The following is a 19,088-nucleotide window of genomic DNA, read 5'->3' as shown; positions in this document are numbered from 1 at the left end:
AGTCAATGGAATTGAACGTCGGGGCTGAGCGTATAACCAGCGGCCAATACGATGCTGGTCATTTTGCACTATCGCCCATGACGGATTTCTACCCCATTCATTTTACCAGCCTTGTCTGTACAGGAGCACAATGACTTGGTTGTCATTATACCGGCAATCTCACCTGCTGCACTTAGCATTGAAAGTAGAAATTTAGGAGTGGGTCAGCTGCAGAAGATATTGACCCTTCAAAGCCATGTGCAATTACACACTGGGCAGATTTTCCACTTCGTCCCGACAGCGGAACAACTTCAAGTTCTGCCCATCCCACGGCTGCACCTCTGACTCCAGTCAATCTCGCAAGGTCAGGCTCATTAATATAACGTTGGCGGACCCCAGTGCTGCCTCCACTGCCACCAGGTCACCCGCCTCAGGTGGGGTGAAGGGAAGTGACGGTGGTGCCTGCCGCAGTGTACAGTGGTTGGCAGCCTGGCAGAAGACAAAAAAAAGTTACTTTTTTTTTAAATGGTTCACATGTCGTACCTTGCCACCTTAAGTGGCCCCTTTAAAGTTTGAATCCCATCCTCCTGACTTGACAGCTTTGGGCACCAGGGTGCAACTAGGGTGCAAATCCCCCATCATTTACATCTCGTTACAACATGCCTGCCCATATTTGATTACCACTTACAGTCTTCCCTCAGCTGATGAATCAGTCCTCCATGTTGAGCACCACTTTAAGGAGGGTAGCAAGGGCACAGAAGGTACTCTGGGTGGGGGACTTCAATGTCCATCACCAAGAGTGGCTCGGAAGTACCACCACTGACCGAGCTGGCCGAGTCCTGAAGGACATAGCTGCCAGACTGGGCCTGCGGCAGGTGGTGAGTGAACCAACACAAGGGAAAAACTTACTCGACCTCATCCTCACCAATCTACCTGTCGCAAATGCATCTGTCCATGACAGTATTGGTAGGAGTGACCACCGCACAGTCCTCGTGGAGATGAAGTCCCGTCTTCGCACTGAGGACACCATCCAACGTGGTGTGTGGCACTACCACCGTGCTAAATGGGATAGATTCAGAACAGATCTAGCAGCTCAAAACTGGGCATTCATGAGGCGCTGTGGGCAATCAGCAGCAGCAGAATTGTATTCCAGCACAATCTGTAATCTCGTGGCCCGGCATATTCCTCACTCTACCATTACCAACAAACCAGGGGATCAATGAGGAGTGTAGAAGAGCATGCCAGGAGCAGCACCAGGCGTACCTAAAAATGAGGTGCCAACCTGGTGAAGCTACAACTCAGGACTACATGCATGCTAAACAGCGGAGGCAACATGCTATAGACAGAGCTAAGCGATTCCACAACCAACAGATCAGATCAAAGCTGTGCAGTCCTGCCACATCCAGTCGTGAATGGTGGTGGACAATTAAACAACTAACGGGAGGAGAAGGCTCTGAAAACATCCCCATCCTCAATGATGGCAGAGTCCAGCACGTGAATGCAAAAGACAAGGCTGAAGTATTTGCAACCATCTTCAGCCAGACGTGCCGAGTGGATGATCCATCTCTGCCTCCTCCCGATATCCCCACCATCACAGAAGCCAGTCTTCTGCCAATTCGATTCACTCCACATGATATCAAGAAACGGCTGAGTGCACTGGATACAGCAAAGGCTATGGGCCCCGACAGCATCCCGACTGTAGTGCTGAAGACTTGTGCTCCAGAACTAGCCGTGCCTCTAGCCAAACTGTTCCAGTACGGCTACAACACTGGCATCTACCCAACAATGTGGAAAATTGCCCAGGTATGTCCTGTCCACAAAAAGCAGGACAAATCAATCCGGCCAATTACCGCCCCATCAGTCTACTCTCAATCATCAGCAAAGTGATGGAAGGTGTCGTCGACAGTGCGATCAAGCGGCACTTACTCACCAATAACCTGCTCACCGATGCTCACTTTGAGTTCCGTCAGGACCACTCGGCTCCAGACCTCATTACAGCCTTGGTCCAAACATGGACAAAAGAGCTCAATTGCAGAGGTGAGGTAAGAGTGACTGCCCTTGACATCAAGGCAGCATTTGACCGAGTGTGGCACCAAGGAGCCCTATTAAAATTGAAGTCAATGGGAATCAGGGGGAAAACTCTCCAGTGGCTGGAGTCATACCGAGCACAAAGGAAGATGGTAGTGGTTGTTGGAAGCCAATCATCTCAGCCCCAGGACATTGCTGCAAGAGTTCCTCAGGGCAGTGTCCTAGGCCCAACCATCTTCAGCTGCTTCATCAATGACCTTCCCTCCATCATAAGGTCAGAAATGGGGATGTTCGCTGATAATTGCACAGTGTTCAGTTCCATTCGCAACTCCTCAGATAATGAAGAAGTCCGTGCCCACATGCAGCAAGACCCGGACAACATCCAGGCTTGGGCTGATAAGTAGCAAGTAACATTCGCACCAGACAAGTGCCAGGCAATGACCATCTCCAACAAGAGAGAGTCTAACCGCCTCCCCGTGACTGTCAGTGGCATTACGATCGCCGAATCCCCCACCATCAACATCCTGGGGGTCACCATTGACCAGAAAGTTAACTGGAGCAGCCACATAAATACTGTGGCTACAAGAGCAGGTCAGAGGCTGGGTATTCTGCGGCGAGTGACTCACCTCCTGACTCTCCAAAGCCTTTCCACCATCTACAAGGCACAAGTCAGGACTGTGATGGAATACTCTCCACAAGCCTGGATAAGTGCAGCTCCAACAACAAGAAGCTCAACATCATCCAGGACAAAGCAGCCCGCTTGATTTGCACCCCATCCATCACCCGAAACATTCACTCCCTTTACCACCGGCGCACTGTGGCTGCAGTGTGTACCATCCACAGGATGCACTGCAGCAACTCGCCAAGGCTTCTTCGACAGCACCTCCCAAACCCGCGACCTCTACCACCTAAAAGGACAAGGGCAGCAGGCACACAGGAACAACACCACCTGCACATTCCCCTCCAAGTCACACACCATCCCAACTTGGAAATATATCGCCGTTCCTTCATTGTCGCTGGGTCAAAATCCTGGAACTCCCTACCTAACAGCACTGTGGGAGAACCTTCACCTCACGGACTGCAGCGGTTCAAGAAGGCACCTTCTCAAGGGCAATTAGGGATGGGCAATAAATGCCGGCCTCACCAGCGACGCCCACATCCCGTGAACTAATAACAAAAAAAAATATTGTATGCCCAATGTCACTTCTGGTAGGAAACTGTGGAAACACCATCAAGTGGCCGATAGCTGGCAGAATGACCCCCGTCCAATTTTCTGCCCACTGCGGTTACACCGGAGAGCCAGCATAACTGCAGAGAAAAACCTCCCCACTGAGTTGAAGTCCAGCCACTTGATCATACGGAAAGAGGAATGAATAAAATCAGAGGTTGTGGCACGCAATACATCAAGGGTAACCCCAAAAGGGACTTGAGAAGTGTTAATCTCACCACAGTCTTCGCTTCCTAATGGTGAGAGGCACCAGGATACCTGAAGAGGAAGGGACACGTCACAAACTTTAAAATGGGACAATAGTCAGCCATTTTAGGTCATGAATGATGTAATACTTTCTAAACATCTTAATTTACATTCGGAAATAACTGGTCTGGTGTATGAATGTTAATTTAGTTTATATTTTGTTTTGCAGGTATGGCATATGCCCTTTTGGCAGCTGTTCCCCCAGTGTTTGGACTCTATACATCCTTCTTCCCTGTGCTCATATACTTTATATTCGGAACATCCAGACATGTTTCAGTAGGTAAGCTCTGCAGCCTTCCTCTTTTGAGTGTAACTGATTCTTTGTGTTTTTCCCTCCTCTCCCCATCTCCTTTAATTTTACCACCATAAGCTACTCACTACTAAATGGCTACCTTCATTCTCCTCACACTACTTCATCTAAGGGACTACAAAGTTGCTCCATGCTCTTTTTGCATACACTGTGTAGGGCTCTTACTTCTCATACAGCTCCATCTTTAGATGCGCCATAAAACACACTGCTCACACGATCCTGTACTCTCTTCACAACACTTCATGTGGTACCATTCATGCTATTCTATATAGGGAGCCTCTGATATTGCTTTGCACACTATACACACCATATCATTGCAAATTGTAAACAATTTTACAACACCAAGTTATAGTCCAGCAATTTTATTTTAAATTCACAAGCTTTCGGAGGCTTCCCCCTTCGTCAGGTGAACGATGTGAACGATTTCACATCGTTCACCTGACGAAGGGGGAAGCCTCCGAAAGCTTGTGAATTTAAAATAAAATTGCTGGACTATAACTTGGTGTTGTAAAATTGTTTACAATTGTCAACCCCAGTCCATCACCGGCATCTCCACATCATATCATTGCATGCAGGGTACTGCTTCCTGAAAGACATCACTCATTCAAATCCATGTCGTAACTTACGAAGACAGGTTAATGCAGTGTGATGTTTTATCATTCTATACAGGGCGATTCTATATCATTCTATACAGGGCGATTCTATATCATTCCATACGGGGCGATTCTATATCATTCTATACAGGGTGATTCTATATTATTCTATACAGGGCGATTCTATATCATTCTATACAGGGCGATTCTATATCATTCCATACGGGGCGATTCTATGTCATTCTATACAGGGTGATTCTATATTATTCTATACAGTGCGATTCTATATCATTCCATACGGGGTGATTCTATATCATTCCATACGGGGTGATTCTATATCATTCCATACAGGATGATTCTATATCATTCCATACGGGGTGATTCTATATCATTCCATACGGGGTGATTCTATATCATTCCATACGGGGTGATTCTTTATCATTCCATACAGGATGATTCTATATCATTCCATACGGGGCGATTCTATATCATTTCATACAGGATGATTCTATATCATTCCATACGGGGTGATTCTTTATCATTCCATACGGGGTGATTCTATATCATTCCATACGGGGTGATTCTTTATCATTCCATACGGGGTGATTCTACATCATTCCATACGGGGTGATTCTATATCATTCCACACGGGGCGATTCTTTATCATTCTATACGGGGCGATTCTATATCATTCCATACAGTGTGATTCTATATCATTCCATACAGTGTGATTCTTTATCATTCCATACGGGGCAATTCTATATCATTCCATACAGTGTGATTCTTTATCATTCCATACGGGGCGATTCTATATAATTCCATACGGTGCGATTCTATATCATTCCATACGGGGCGATTCTATATCATTCTATACAGTGCGATTCTGTATCATTCCATACAAGATGATGTTCCTGCTGCTTTGGGTGGACAAATGTAAAGGGAATAAGTTACCTATGATCTTGTTTATAATGTTTTCTGTAAATTGATGTTTATATTTTATTCCCTGCGTGTCCAATTCTGCCCTGTTGCAGGTTCCTTTGCAGTGCTGAGTGTTATGCTGGGGACCATAACTGAGAGGTTGGCCCCGGATGATGATTTTCTGATCAGTTCTGTGAATGATACCAATGGAACAGTCACAATCGACGCTGAGGCACGAGATTTAATGAGGGTGAAAGTGGCAGCCATGGTTACGTTCCTTTGTGGGATCTTTCAAGTGAGTTCATTTTTTACCACAAGAAAGAAGGAGCTAGCATTAATTTGGGGAAGGAGGGGAGAGAGACAGGATGAAGGGTGCAGTATGTTAAAACAATGCTATCCATTAGCAATTGGGTTTGAATGCAGTCCAAACAAGAAATTAAAGTTTATTGCTTTTCAGGATTAAGAAAGGATTGTGTCCAAGGAAGTACATTCCATCTTTATTCTGAGCTCACAACTCAATATCTGTCCATGAACCCACCCTATTTCTTATCCCCTAACTGCACATCATTATTCATCCAACCTCTTCCTTCCTCACCACTCATTAACCAGCCAGTAAGACTCAATCATCACTTTGTATTTAAATCAACTCCCTGTTTTCTGTTCTCACATTAAATTTTTGCATTCAGAAGCTACATTCATGTTGATTCTAAAATACTAATTGGTGGCCGCAGCACCCAGGTCTGCCTCTAGTCCATTCCTTCTATTTGCTGAACAGCGTAGAAGCTTGGCCATAAGAAATGGTGTGTTGAGTATTAAGACCTAAAGGAAGGGAGAGTGAAAAATAGAATTAAATAAAAACACCAACAAAATCCTTTCCTTTTCATAATCCGTTGAAGCGTTGCTGACAGCTCGTCAGCCGTTCCACAGGAAAAATAACCTTGTCAATCAATCTTCCAAAAGAAATTAATGGCTCACTCCACCAAAGGGCATCAGATAGAAGCAGTAGGATGGAGCACTTACTCTTTTTTTAATCAAGGGCCAATGTCGTGACAGAGAGGCCCTCTCAAAGCAGTAGAGGGTGGATCTGCACCCACCATTCCCCAAACCGAGATCTGATTTCAGTTATACTGGAATGGGCCAAGTGTGATCAGGCATTTCCCTCACAAGCAAAAAAATAACAGGAGTGCTGGAAAGCAAAACAAAAGGAGAGGGAATAATTTTCAACGGAAAGGAAAATCATGCGGGGTGCATAAAGGGCGGCCAATCCGTTACCAACTGTTTTCCACCACTGTCAAAAGATAAAATTAGTCCTATTTGTCTTATCATGAACTTTACCCAACCCAGTCAATATCATCAGGGAGGCGACTGACCATAAGTAAGACCTTCAAGAAGGTAAAGTTGTGTGAAATACTTGATCGCTCTCATTTGCCAGCGCTCACAAAGGGCACAGAGCACAGCCAAGCGTAACAATAGTTATTCATTAATGAAAGTCTTGTAATCTGACTGTTCCTACAGATGTACTCAATCACCAGTACAGACACACCTAACTCTTTCAAAGGCCACCCAACTCTTTCAAGGCTGCAAAATGGAGCCCAGATTGTATTATGACCGCTACAGAAATAGAAGCAATCTTACCGTTTAAGTTACTTGTTTTTTCTTAAACTGTTCAGATCCTGTTGGGAATGATACAGTTTGGATTTGTTGTCACGTACCTGTCTGATCCTCTCGTCCGAGGTTACACAACTGGCGCAGCAGTCCATGTGCTGGTGTCACAGCTGAAGTATGTATTTGGCATCAACGTTCCCAGAAAGAATGGACCCCTCGCACTAATCTATGTGAGTAACAGGTGGCTTTATGCACTGTGAGATTTAAATTTATGATTATTGATGGAGTTCTGAACGACAGCATCAGATAACTGTGATCTCTTACTTTCCATTGTGATCTCTGATGCTGGGGAACAACAACAACTTGCATTTATATAGCGCCCTTAACGTAGTAAAACGTACCAAGGCGCTTCACAGGAGCGTAATCAGACAAAATTTAACATCGAACCAAAAAAGGACAGGTGACCAAATGGTTGGTCAAAGAGAGAGGTTTTAAGCAGCGTCTTAAAGGAAGAGAGAGAGGTGGAGAGACGGAGAGGTTTAGACAGGGAATTCCAAAGCTTCAGGCCTATACGGCTGAAGGCACAGCCACCAATGGTGGGGCAAAGGAAGTGAAGGATGCACAAGAGGGCCAGAGTTGGAGGAATGCAGAGTTCTCGGAGGGTTGTAAGGCTGGAGGACTGGTTAAAAAAAGGGGAAACTCCAAAGTGGAGCTGTAGCTGCTATTACTAGAACTCTGAGAGCAATAAATATTTTATGTTGGGATGGAAATGGGTGACCTTCAGATATTTAAAGCACACGTCTCGTGACTATCCCCCTTGCAGAGGAGATCGGAAGGGGGTAATTTTAACCCCAAAGAACGGGTGGATTGGGGGTGGGTGGGAGGTTAAAATAACAGCTTTTTGGAGCGGGATCACATCCAGGCTCCAATGCGCCCACTTTCAGGTTTCACACAGACACGTTTGGATGCGCGCGTACTTCAAGGGGCATTGTACCTCATTGAAATACTTAAGGAACTTAATTTTTTGTGCATTAGAAAAGTAGAACAACTTTAACCTTACCTGTTTGGGTTTCTCATCGCTGCCAATTCGGTGAAAGCAGGTGGGAAGGACCAGATCCAGGAGGTGAGGGCCTTTATTGCTCTGCTTGTGGGCCCAGAGAAGCAGGAGTGCTTCTTCCAGGCCCAACAAGCTCACCTGGCGCGACATGACCCCATGATTGGCCAACCCCCACCGATGCTGGACCTCCCCCCCCACCCCCAACCCGACGCTGGACCCCCCCGATCTTCCGAGGGTGGACCCCCGATCTTCCGATGGCGGACCCCCCCAATGCTGGACTCCCCGATCTCCTGCTTACTTCCCCCACCATGCTGGACCCCCCCCCCCCCGCCCCGATCTTCCAATACTGGACCGCTGATCTTCTGATGCTGGATCCCATCCTGGACCCCCCCCACCCTGATGGTGGACACCCGATCTTCAGGGCCCACCCGATGTCGTCCACATCCCTCCACCTCCCCCTCCCACCCTTTCCCTCCGATTTGTTCCAGGGCCCACGATCTCTCTCTCCCTCCCAGCGCCCTCCCCTCCCCGATTCACTGCTCCTTTCCCTCCCAACAGGCAGCCAGCCTGTCAATCTGGTTGTCTGGCGGGTGGGAAACCCAGAAGCTCACATACTTACCTTCAATTGAGATGCGAAAGCAGATTACAACGCACTCATTTGGCTTCCGGGTTCCCCATCCGAATATTTAGGGACGGGCTGGGTTCCCGGCTCCCAGTTAAAATCATGCCCGAAGAGTCCCTTCGCGTTGAGATGGCTCCAAGATTAGATATCTGGTAATGAATCAAACCAACTCCCTGTGATAGACTCAATAATCCGATATCTGAACCAGGCCAACAGTACAAGGTATTGTTAATGATTGACCAGCTGGCTCACTAATGGAACCTGGAGGGGGAGACCTAGCAATGGGGCTCCTGAGTTATCTCACTCAGCTCCAGATAATCTTTCAGCATTATTTGGAGACACTTACATTTGGTGATGAGTTCACACACATCAGACACCCAGCTGACGCACCCTCGAGAAAAGTACCTGGCACGCCCATGCAATCAAACTTCCATGATAATGACTACAATTAGAAGTAGACAAAAAAAGTCATAAATAGCTCCATAAGTTTCCATCAGTGATTGCACTGATTTTTATAATTGTAAAAGTAATCTGTTAATAGAGGATGAAGTTCAAGTTAAATGACAGAAAATGCAACTCCACATGTAAGGTCTTTATCATTAAAATAACTTTGAGTTTGAAGCAGCCCAGACTTATTTTTAAGTTTTCTTGTGTTTTTATTGTTTTTCTCCTTTTTTTTTGTCAAGGTGTTCACCTGAGGTGGGCTACAGTTCCAAGAGTGTTAGCTTCCCTTTACTAACACCCATATAGTCATGATGTGGAGATGCCGGTGATGGACTGGGGTTGACAATTGTAAACAATTTTACAACACCAAGTTATAGTCCAGCAATTTTATTTTAAATTCACAAGCTTTCGGAGGCTTCCTCCTTCGTCAGGTTCACCTGACGAAGGAGGAAGCCTCCGAAAGCTTGTGAATTTAAAATAAAATTGCTGGACTATAACTTGGTGTTGTAAAATTGTTTACAATTAACACCCATATAGACATTCTTCATGGCAAAAAAAGCCAGGGGAGATTTGAGGAGAATTTTTTTGTTACTCAGTGAGTTGTTATGATCTGGAGTGCATTGCCTAAAAGGGTGTTGGAAGCAGATATATACTTTTAAAAAGGAAAAATTTACAGGGCTATGGGGAAAGAGCAAGGGAGTGGGACTAATGGGAGAGCTTTTTCAAGAGCCGGCACAGGTACGGTGGGCCAAATGACCACCTCCTGGTGCTGTAAGGTTTTATGATTCGATGTGTGAGCTTAGACAGTGAATATTAATCTTAGGGCATCACAGCCAAGCCCAGCCATGTATTCACATATGGGTGACCGAAAATCAATCAGGAGCAGGTGCTGATTCTCCCCTCCAAAACCCAGGGCACTGAGGTCAATTATAGAATCCCTGTCATCCTGGCTGAGGTTGCTAACTCAGCCAGACCAAACATTGAGGTTGGATCCTTTGGGTCTGTTTGGCTCAGTTACACACTTTCTTTCACCAGCTGAATCATCAGAAAAGGTCCTATTTTTGTATTTCTCTAATGATGTTAGCTGGTGTTGCTCCACACAGCCTGCATGAGGTGAGGTATTACAAGGCGCTAATGGAGGTAACCAACAAAAACAACTGTGAAAAAATGTATTTACTGTCTCAAAGGACTCTGAGTAAATACTTTAATGAAGGCACGTCGTTGGGAGCAGTGTAAAGGGAGCTTTATCCGACATCCAACCTATTTTGTGCCTGGGGCTGGATTCAAAAAGTGGGAAAATATTCCATTTCCCAACACCAACTTTCACCGTCTATATATGAACTAAAAATGTAAATTTAAAATATTTTTTTAAAACATGAGCTTCAAGGGATATGGTTTCCTTTACATCAAAGTGTTGAGGACATCACTCCCAGCCAGCAGGTTGTGAATTCAAGTCCCACGACTGTCTATCATTTGCCTTGATTGGGGGCGTTCATATTTTTTTCTCTTGTGTCTTACAGACTTTTATCGATGTGATCAAAGCACTGCACTTGACGAGTATTGGCACCCTGGTTGTCAGTATTATTGCCATGTCCACCATGTTTGCAGTGAAGATAATAAATGACTATTTCAAATCTAAATTGCCAGTACCAATTCCTATCGAACTTATTGAGGTAAAAACAATAGTTTTCTGTTCGATTAATGTGGTAGATTTTCTTGGTGCTGCCCCCCAGCCAATTTTCTTGTGTTTGCTACACCCAGGCAATCCAGGACACCCAGGTGCGGCACCAGGAAAATTCCTCTGCCACTTATCCCTCCTCCCTCTTCTCCACTCCTCTTCTCCTCCCTCGTGCTTTTCACTTTCCCTCCTTCTTAATAGTAGGAAGAAAATAAAGTACTACAATTTTTAACATCGCTAATATTTTGTTAAAAATCCCAGTATAAAATATCAGTGTTCAAATCAATTTTGCACTTCCTTCTTCCTCATCTTTCTTCCTACTTCCATATTTTAAAAAAAAACCTAATCGATGATGAAGCAATTCTTCTAACCTGAGCTTGTGGGAAAAAAAATACTCCTTCAGTGAGTTTGAGAACACCAAGGCTCAAACACACCCAACATCGCTAATTTTCTGTTCTACTCTCAATAGGTAGTAATCGCCACGGTGATTTCGTCAAATGTTAACCTAGTCGGAAAATATGGAGTAGAAGTTGTGGGACAGATTCCTAAAGGGTCAGTTGAGTGTGAGATACTTTCTTAAAAATGGTAACTGAACCCCAGCATGAAGTCATTTTTTTTGGTTAAATTAATTTCCTCTCTGTTTAACTATTGTATTTCTCAGGGTAAATTCACCAATCCTGCTGCCCGAACTCAAAGGGAGAGTCAGTCAGAGAAAGGGCTGCTGCACTTTGATCGCAGCTCTTCATTGGGAACCTGGATTGTATCTCGTATAAAGCACATATATCTTGTTCCTTTAGTTACAGTATCGCAGTATGTGTTACATGATCGAGTTACATTGAAACTACAGCACAGAAACAGGCCATTTGGCCCAACTGGTCTATGCCAGAATTTATGCTCTACATAAGCCTTCTCCCTCCCTACTTCATCTAACCCTATCAGTATATCCTTCGATTCCTTTCTCCCTCATGTGCTTATCTAGTTTCCCCTTAAATGCATCTATGCTATTTGCCTCCAACTACTCCTTGTGGTAGCGAGTTCCACATTCTTAGCACTCTTTAGGTAAAGAAGTTTCTCCTGAATTGGATTTATTAGCAACTATTTTATATTTATGACTTCTAGCTTTGGACTCCCACAAGTGGAAACATTTTCTTTACGTTTACCCTATCAAACCCTTTCATTAACTTAAAGACCTCGATCAGATCACCGCTCAGCCTTCTCTTTTCTAGAGAGAAGAGCCCCCGTCTGTTCAGTGTTTCCTGATAAATATATCCTCTCAGTTCTGGTATCATCCTTGTGAATCTTTTTTGCATCCTCTCCATTGCATCTATATCCTTTCTATAATATGGAGACCAGAACTGTGCATAGTACTCCAAGTGTGGTCTAACCAAGGTTCTAGAGATTAGGGAAAAAATGCCCAGGCAGTGTGAAGAAACTAAAGTATTACTTTTTGTACCAATAATACCTTGTTAACACTCCAAAATCATTATTTTTGCATTAACAGCCTACCACTTAATGTTATGATCATTACATGCAATGTTAATGTAAAATATCAGAGATCAAACCATTGTTGCATTTAAGGACTATTTTCAAATTGCACTAAAATTATTTCATTATGAAGGTAGATTTTTTTCTTCCATTTTGTAGGAAGGATGTAGTGACAGTAATGTAGTCTTTAAGTCACACAAGCTGAGGCTTTGAGATGTGACTTGTCCTCACTGCTTCCTCTTTTCTTTTGTGCTGTACAGTTTGCGAGCCCCCGTTGTACCTGACTTCAGCATCGCCTCCAGTCTCCTAGGAGATGCTTTCGCTTTGGCCATCGTAGGATATGGCATTACAATATCTCTGGGCAAGATCTTCGCACTTAAGCACGGGTACCAGGTGGACAGCAATCAGGTAATACAACAGGGTTTCTGTGCATCTTCCTCCAAACTTACAGCAGATGATCGAGACAACCCTCGCAGAAATTCATCCTCATCTTTTCTTAAATGAAAACAAGAGGTGATTCTGGACAAACCTGGTTCTCTCTGAAGAAGGAATTGGTAGTTATTGGGAAATTAATAGATTCACACGATTATAGAAACCTGGATGGGGAGAGAACTGGCACATAATCAGAGGGTGGAAAATCTAGAATGACTGAGGTAGTCATGCACTAACTGCAAAAAAACAGGCTGGTTGATCCAAATGGCCTCTTCTGGTTCCAAGTTACTTACATTCTTAATTGGGTTAGTCGGCATAATTCTGGCTCTGTGCACAATAATTTGGTGATTGAACGATTATGTTTATATATTCAAGATATGCTGAACACATTTTCAGAGCAATTCTCTCCACTTTGAAGGACACATAACATCATATTGACTTTTCCCATAGAGATGTTATGCCTCCTAATTGACATTGGGGAACAGAATCTATTATTATATATCAGTAGATGTTATGCTGTTTTAAATCTACAACTGATAATATTTATTTCCTAAGACCACACATTGGGAAATGTATGTTTCCATTAAAATTGTATGCAATGAGAATGAATGAAAAATGGTTTGATCCACTGGAGATCTACGCAGTGAGAATAAATAAAGGTGGGGGGTGGGTAGGGTAGTTATTCGAATTCCATACCATACAATTGAAGTGTCTTGGTTCATTTGAATTCTATGCTTGAATCTGATATTTGTTTATCTGGAATTGCCTATAACAAGAAATATAGACAATGAATGGTATTGTGGAAACTATAGTACATATTAAGGGCAATGTCCTCCAGTTCATTATCTGTTTATTACAGGAGCTGATAGCACTGGGCCTCAGCAACTTTGTGGGAGCATTTTTCCGATGCTTTGCTGTTAGTTGCTCCATGTCCAGGAGCCTGGTTCAAGAAACCACTGGAGGAAACACACAGGTAAGAGGTTTTGTGTCCACTGGAACTGTCCTCAAGACCCATGCAGCTCAGGTTTTCTTGAATGGCCTCTTTTGTTTCTGATCGTCTTCTCATTTGATTTTATCTGACGGGAACGCCGCAGCGCATTCCCCACTAAGGTCGGAGTTCAAATTGGGGTTGCGGTCCAATGACATCACTGGACCCCAATTTGCATATTTAAAGAAGGGCGCCACCAGCTTCAGGTGGGTGCCTTTGCTGCCTTCTCGGAAATTGAAGACCATAAGATCCAGACGGGACATGGGCGGGTCAGTCATGCGGTCGATTTTAAGTGCCTACCCATCCAGTTTCCCCTGGGTGCGTATGGGCTAAAATTGACACCCTTCTTCCATTAATAGCTATACAGTAACTGACCACAGATAAATCAAAATGGTATGAAATTCTTCCTGTCTATTTTAATGAAAAAGTGAAATCTACGCTGACTTTTTCATTAAAATTATCAACAAGAGAATTTCATGGTAAGAGTTTACTGCAGTTTTTCCCAACTAGGCCTAGCCAGTGTCCAGCCAAACTGAGGCAGATTTTAGATGCTGATTGAGGTTATATTATTACAATATGCCATGGTGATGACTAAAGTCAGCAAAAAGTTGAATTTTTATTCCTATAATTTTAGCAATTAGGATGGCAGCAATGAATGTACAATTGATAATAGTAGCCCCCAAGAAATGTGAGAATAGGACATTTGAAGAGAAAAACGTCCCTTGGGAATGAGCTGGAGGTAGCCTAATCCATCTTCTTCTACTTCTCCTAACAACAGCTTTACATCAAATTCTGGTTTATACTCATTTCTGGTTTCCATGTTGGTACTATTTTTAATTAAGTATCACATGTTCGCACTGTCTTACCCATAATATTTATGGAGGCTAGTGGAACTTGTTTGCCACATGACCCATAATCTAATCATTTTCCGGTAGTGTTCGTCCTTAAGGAAATCTGTGTACCTTTGACTGACCCTGAATATGTTTGTTACTGAATCCTCTCCTCTTTTTGATTGGATAATTCACAGCTGGCTGCCGCAGTGTCTTGCATTGTTATCTTGGTGATTATTCTGGAAGTTGGAGCACTGTTTAGCCAACTACCCAAGGTATGCCAATCCCTCCATTTACATCAGTACCTCAGGTATGTCCAAGAAAGTATATAAATGTGCCAGCTATTGCATCGGATGGGACAATTTAATAAATGTACCAGATATTGTCGAGTTTATTACCATTGTGTTTAATGAGTCATCAGCCTTGGGTGACATGTACACACACGCCATGTCTGTTGGTAGATTTTTTACCTAACCACTTAGAGGAGGCCCAAATGAAATGGATGGATCTGGCCTGTATCCCTTCCGCTACGCTGAAGACAAGTGCTGACAGCTAAAATCCCCACATGTTCTCCGGGATGGTTTTAACAGGGGAAAGCAGGAGAGAGTGATGGGTAGAGCTGTAAGTTTTGCATGGAACACATTCTTTCAACAGAATCACTGAAGCTGCCTGAAGTTGGGGGAATCCAATTGGGGCGATTGTCCTCTCTTTGTACACAGAGATTCTATTGAGAGGTGGCACAGTGGTATGATGTATTGGAATACCAATACATGGTGGCCAACTAGGTTGGGTGTCTTCTTCCCACTCCTCATTTTACTGCGCTCCCAGTCTCAGTGCACTGCCTGGAGGCTAGAACATAGAACTTCTGATTGGTGAAGTTCACACACAGGAACGTAACATACACTACATTCCTGTGAGCGCTATTTTTACACTTGTGTTAGCCCATTTAAAATAAACAGGCACAGAGTGCATTAAGCATTCACAGGTGAACTTGAGAAGTCCCACCCTCAGGTGTGTCCTCGTGCAGATGGAAAGCAAGATCTGAAGAACAATTATTCCTACTCTCAGAGTTCCTTGCAACTGGTTTGGATCGGCAGTGAGAGACGACTGCAAGCTGTTTACCCACTTTGTCATAAGAGGTGCCAAGAGAGACAAAAGGGAGAAAATGGAGAGATCAGTGAGCTCAGAAATAATGAGATTCTATTGATTTATATTTAACTCCCTCACTTCATTTGCTTTTATCCTCACTGCTTTACTTTCTGAATGACTAAGAAAGGACTTCACATTTGGACTCCCTTAAATCATAGGCTTTAGTTACTAAAATCCCAACAGGATCCCTATTTGGAATAGTAACGTAATAATATTTAGTTAAACTTTAATAGATAGTTGGATGGATGGTTAGAAGAAATTCCACACCAGAGTTGTGTTAAGTTTAATGTCTGTTTCTTTCATGCAGGCTGTTTTAGCTTCTATCGTCATCATCAATCTCAAGGGGATGTTCGGACAGGTCACCGATATTTGCCATTTCTGGAGAACAAACAAAATTGACCTGGTAAGAAACCAGATAACTGCTAAATGTAGTACCTATTCACACCGAGAGCAAATATGTTGACTGGTCATCTGCATCACTGTAAACTTTGCAGCATGTAAAGTTTTCTGTTGTTACTGCCGCTGTAACACAGGTTTGATGCAGAGTAAAATTTCCCTTTTGGCTCAACAATGTCCTTTAGTGCTGAGGAATTTCAGGGTCCACAAATTGATGGGGTTGGGGGGAGTGGGGCCAAGGCCAGGGGCGGGGTCTCCCTAAGCTGGGAGTTCCAACTCAATCAGGACGCAGCATAACATCGGCACAGCTATGCCCGGGCATAGCTGGCCAAAAAGGGCAGAAGTGAGGCCCACCTCAGGGCCCAGGCCAGGGTCAGGATGATGGTCTCATCTCAACAAGATGAGAAAGTTCAGGAATTTTTTAAAAAGTTTTTAAAGCGAATCCTGGGCCAGCCAGCTTCCTCACTATTCCAAATTGTGCAATGTTTTGCTTCTCCCTACATCAAATTGTAACACTTGTGCAATCTTCCTAACACCTTCCCTATCGTATTGCTGTTGTAGCTGGTTTGGATTGTCACTCTGATTCTCACGGTACTATTAGGAATGGATCTTGGACTAGTTGCCTCCATTGCGTTTGCATTGCTTATGGTGATCTTCCAGACACAACTGTGAGTAGTACACCTAGCCGCAAATATGTGTTCCACTGACTTTCCTGCTGCATTATTTGTCCTTTCCCGTCCTCCATCCTTATTTTTTGTCCAGAATGGCTTTTATGAGGATGCAACAAAATGTAAGGGAAAATTTAAAAAGCTATGATCAATAGTGATTGCTTCCATTTATTTCCAGCCAAGAAACTTCACTTGCAGTCAGCAATATTGCCATCAAAAGATTGAGTTAATCACTTGGAGAATGGTGTGAATTAGTGGAAGGATTTGCAGGTTGATTAACAGTCTGACAGGCCGCTACGTGAACGCTCCTTCCATGGCTGTAACCATCTTTGTACCAGCCAATAGGGCGGTTTATGGGCTCCCACAACCCATATAACACGTGTCTCACTGGATGTCAACCCAGAATTCAGAGCCAGAGCTCTGGTCCCCACTCACCGGTACCTCTAAGTCATATGGCACCTCTTGACAGTGCAGCTCTCCCATAGTACTGCACTGAAATGTCAGCCTAAATATGTGCTCAAGCATCTGGAGTAGGGTTTGAACCCACAACATTCTGCCTCAGAGGCAAGAGAGCCACTACTGAGCCAAGGCTGAGATTACATCAGTAGATTATGTCAGCAACTTGATAAATAAAATTGCATCTACCTAAACAAGACCAACTTAGATTGCATTTGTACTTCCTATAACTATCAGCATTATTTGTAATTCTAATAGACTTGGACAACTTATATAGCATTGTTGCTTCAAGTCCTTTGCCGTAATATATGTCAGCACTTCCAGTAAATATGGCCAGCTAAACTCATAGTCGTGCTTTGTGTCCTGTACCGACAGTGCACTATAACAATTTCAGTCAAAAAAAGCAACTTGGATTGCATTGATATTTCCAGTAAGAGATCTGACAGTCACTGGATCAAATTCAGTTGATTAGATCAGAAGAAATATCCTGTTTAGTTATTTTAACATTTTTCACATTCAATTTCTCTCAGATTTGAGCATCCTGTTGTTTTTTTTCCCAGACCCAAATATTCAATCCTTGGACAGGTTCCAAAGACAGATATTTACAGAGACGTCAAGCAGTTTGATGAGGTAGTGTAAAGCTCAGAATTTGCAATAACAATTTAAATGTTGGTTTGAGCGACGGATAATGAAAGGATGGGTGAGCAGGGTGACACAAGAATTGTGGAAATGCCCACAGCAGGCAAGGGGAATGAGGAGAATTGTGGAAATGCAATGTAACACGTTAGAAAAATGTTTGTTTTAGGGCTGGGGAGTTGGGTGGCTCTGTGACTTTCACCTATAGAGTCGAATCAAGCTTAGACGTACAGAACAAAAGTTATGTCTCACGAATGGACAACATGGTCCTGAATGAAACAAAACAACATTAACACAATTCATGGCGAAAGCAATTTCACAATCTCACTCCAAGAGGCAATAAGGACAGCTGATGGCAGAAATTTATGCTGGTTCTCATTGGACACCAGGAACTGCTCTCGCATTATTCTTAGAAGCAGGTCCTGAGGTAACATTGGCGAAAGGTATATTTTGCAAAGATCAGTGTAAAAATACAACCAGATGGATCTGAACCTTGTAACTTTTGAGGTCTAATCTATTTGAAAAATTGTATGAGTCATATATCCCAGTTTAAAAACCAAAGAGGGAGTTTTAACCCACCCAGCCTGGCGGGAACGGGGCTTAAAATGACTGTGCAAAGACATATCGCCCTGTTTCCAATCAATTCCCACCCGTCGCCATCTCAAGTGGGCCCTTTCTTTTAGGCGACCGCCTCGAAAGGAGCCTCATTAATACATGCAATTCGGGGTCCCGTGATGTTATTATGATCTCAATGGCATTTTAACGGCCTACTGAATGGAAAGCCCATCGCAGGCAACTCACTCAGTAAAACCTGGCAGGGACAATGAGGAGACCTTCCAAAGAAAGTCAGAAATTTTCCTTAGTGTGGCCAGGAGGAGCACGAGTCCTGCACTGGGATTCATAAGGAAGGTCTGGGCCATTGCTGCCCCGAGCTCCTCACTACGTTCCCACCCTCATAATGGCCCCGATCTTCCTCCATGACATACCTTGCTGCCGGCGGGTGGCCTCCAGGCCTTGTGATTTTGACTTGCCTGAAGCCGGCCAACATCCTCTTTCTGCCCATTTAAGGTGGACAGCTGGCAGTGGGATGCAAATGATGCCCAGGAGTTAAAATAGTCCCCGGCTTCAAACTGATGACATCGGATGGGATTGACAGTCACCCCGCCCACCCAAAACCCACTCCCAGTCAAAATCCCTCCCCAATGTCGGTAATCTGATTTTGGTTTCTTTTTAGGCAAAAGAAATTCCAGGAATCAAAATCTTCCAGTCATCTGCGACCGTATACTTTGCCAATGCTGAGTTGTATGAAGAAGCACTGAAGCAGATGGTAAGAAAATGGA

At 43.8% G+C, this 19,088-nt stretch overlaps 1 protein-coding gene across 3 annotated transcripts in view; it reads left to right on the top strand.

Annotated features, from left to right (window-relative positions):
* Positions 1-19,088, top strand: part of LOC137334065 (solute carrier family 26 member 6) — a 117,645-nt gene that overhangs the window by 81,938 nt on the left and 16,619 nt on the right. For all 3 annotated transcript variants that reach the window (XM_067998518.1, XM_067998517.1, XM_067998519.1), the window contains exons 4-15: positions 3,651-3,761; positions 5,416-5,597; positions 6,973-7,137; positions 10,551-10,703; positions 11,178-11,260; positions 12,454-12,601; positions 13,485-13,598; positions 14,641-14,718; positions 15,900-15,995; positions 16,550-16,656; positions 17,673-17,742; positions 18,983-19,075. In XM_067998518.1, the coding sequence (XP_067854619.1) occupies positions 3,651-3,761; positions 5,416-5,597; positions 6,973-7,137; positions 10,551-10,703; positions 11,178-11,260; positions 12,454-12,601; positions 13,485-13,598; positions 14,641-14,718; positions 15,900-15,995; positions 16,550-16,656; positions 17,673-17,742; positions 18,983-19,075 (1,400 nt within the window). The remainder of the gene's footprint in view (positions 1-3,650; positions 3,762-5,415; positions 5,598-6,972; positions 7,138-10,550; positions 10,704-11,177; positions 11,261-12,453; positions 12,602-13,484; positions 13,599-14,640; positions 14,719-15,899; positions 15,996-16,549; positions 16,657-17,672; positions 17,743-18,982; positions 19,076-19,088) is intronic.

The sequence above is a fragment of the Heptranchias perlo genome, chromosome 17, assembly GCF_035084215.1.
Source record: "Heptranchias perlo isolate sHepPer1 chromosome 17, sHepPer1.hap1, whole genome shotgun sequence".
NCBI classification, from domain to species: Eukaryota; Metazoa; Chordata; class Chondrichthyes; order Hexanchiformes; family Hexanchidae; genus Heptranchias; species Heptranchias perlo.
This window is presented reverse-complemented; position numbering and strand designations above follow the sequence as displayed.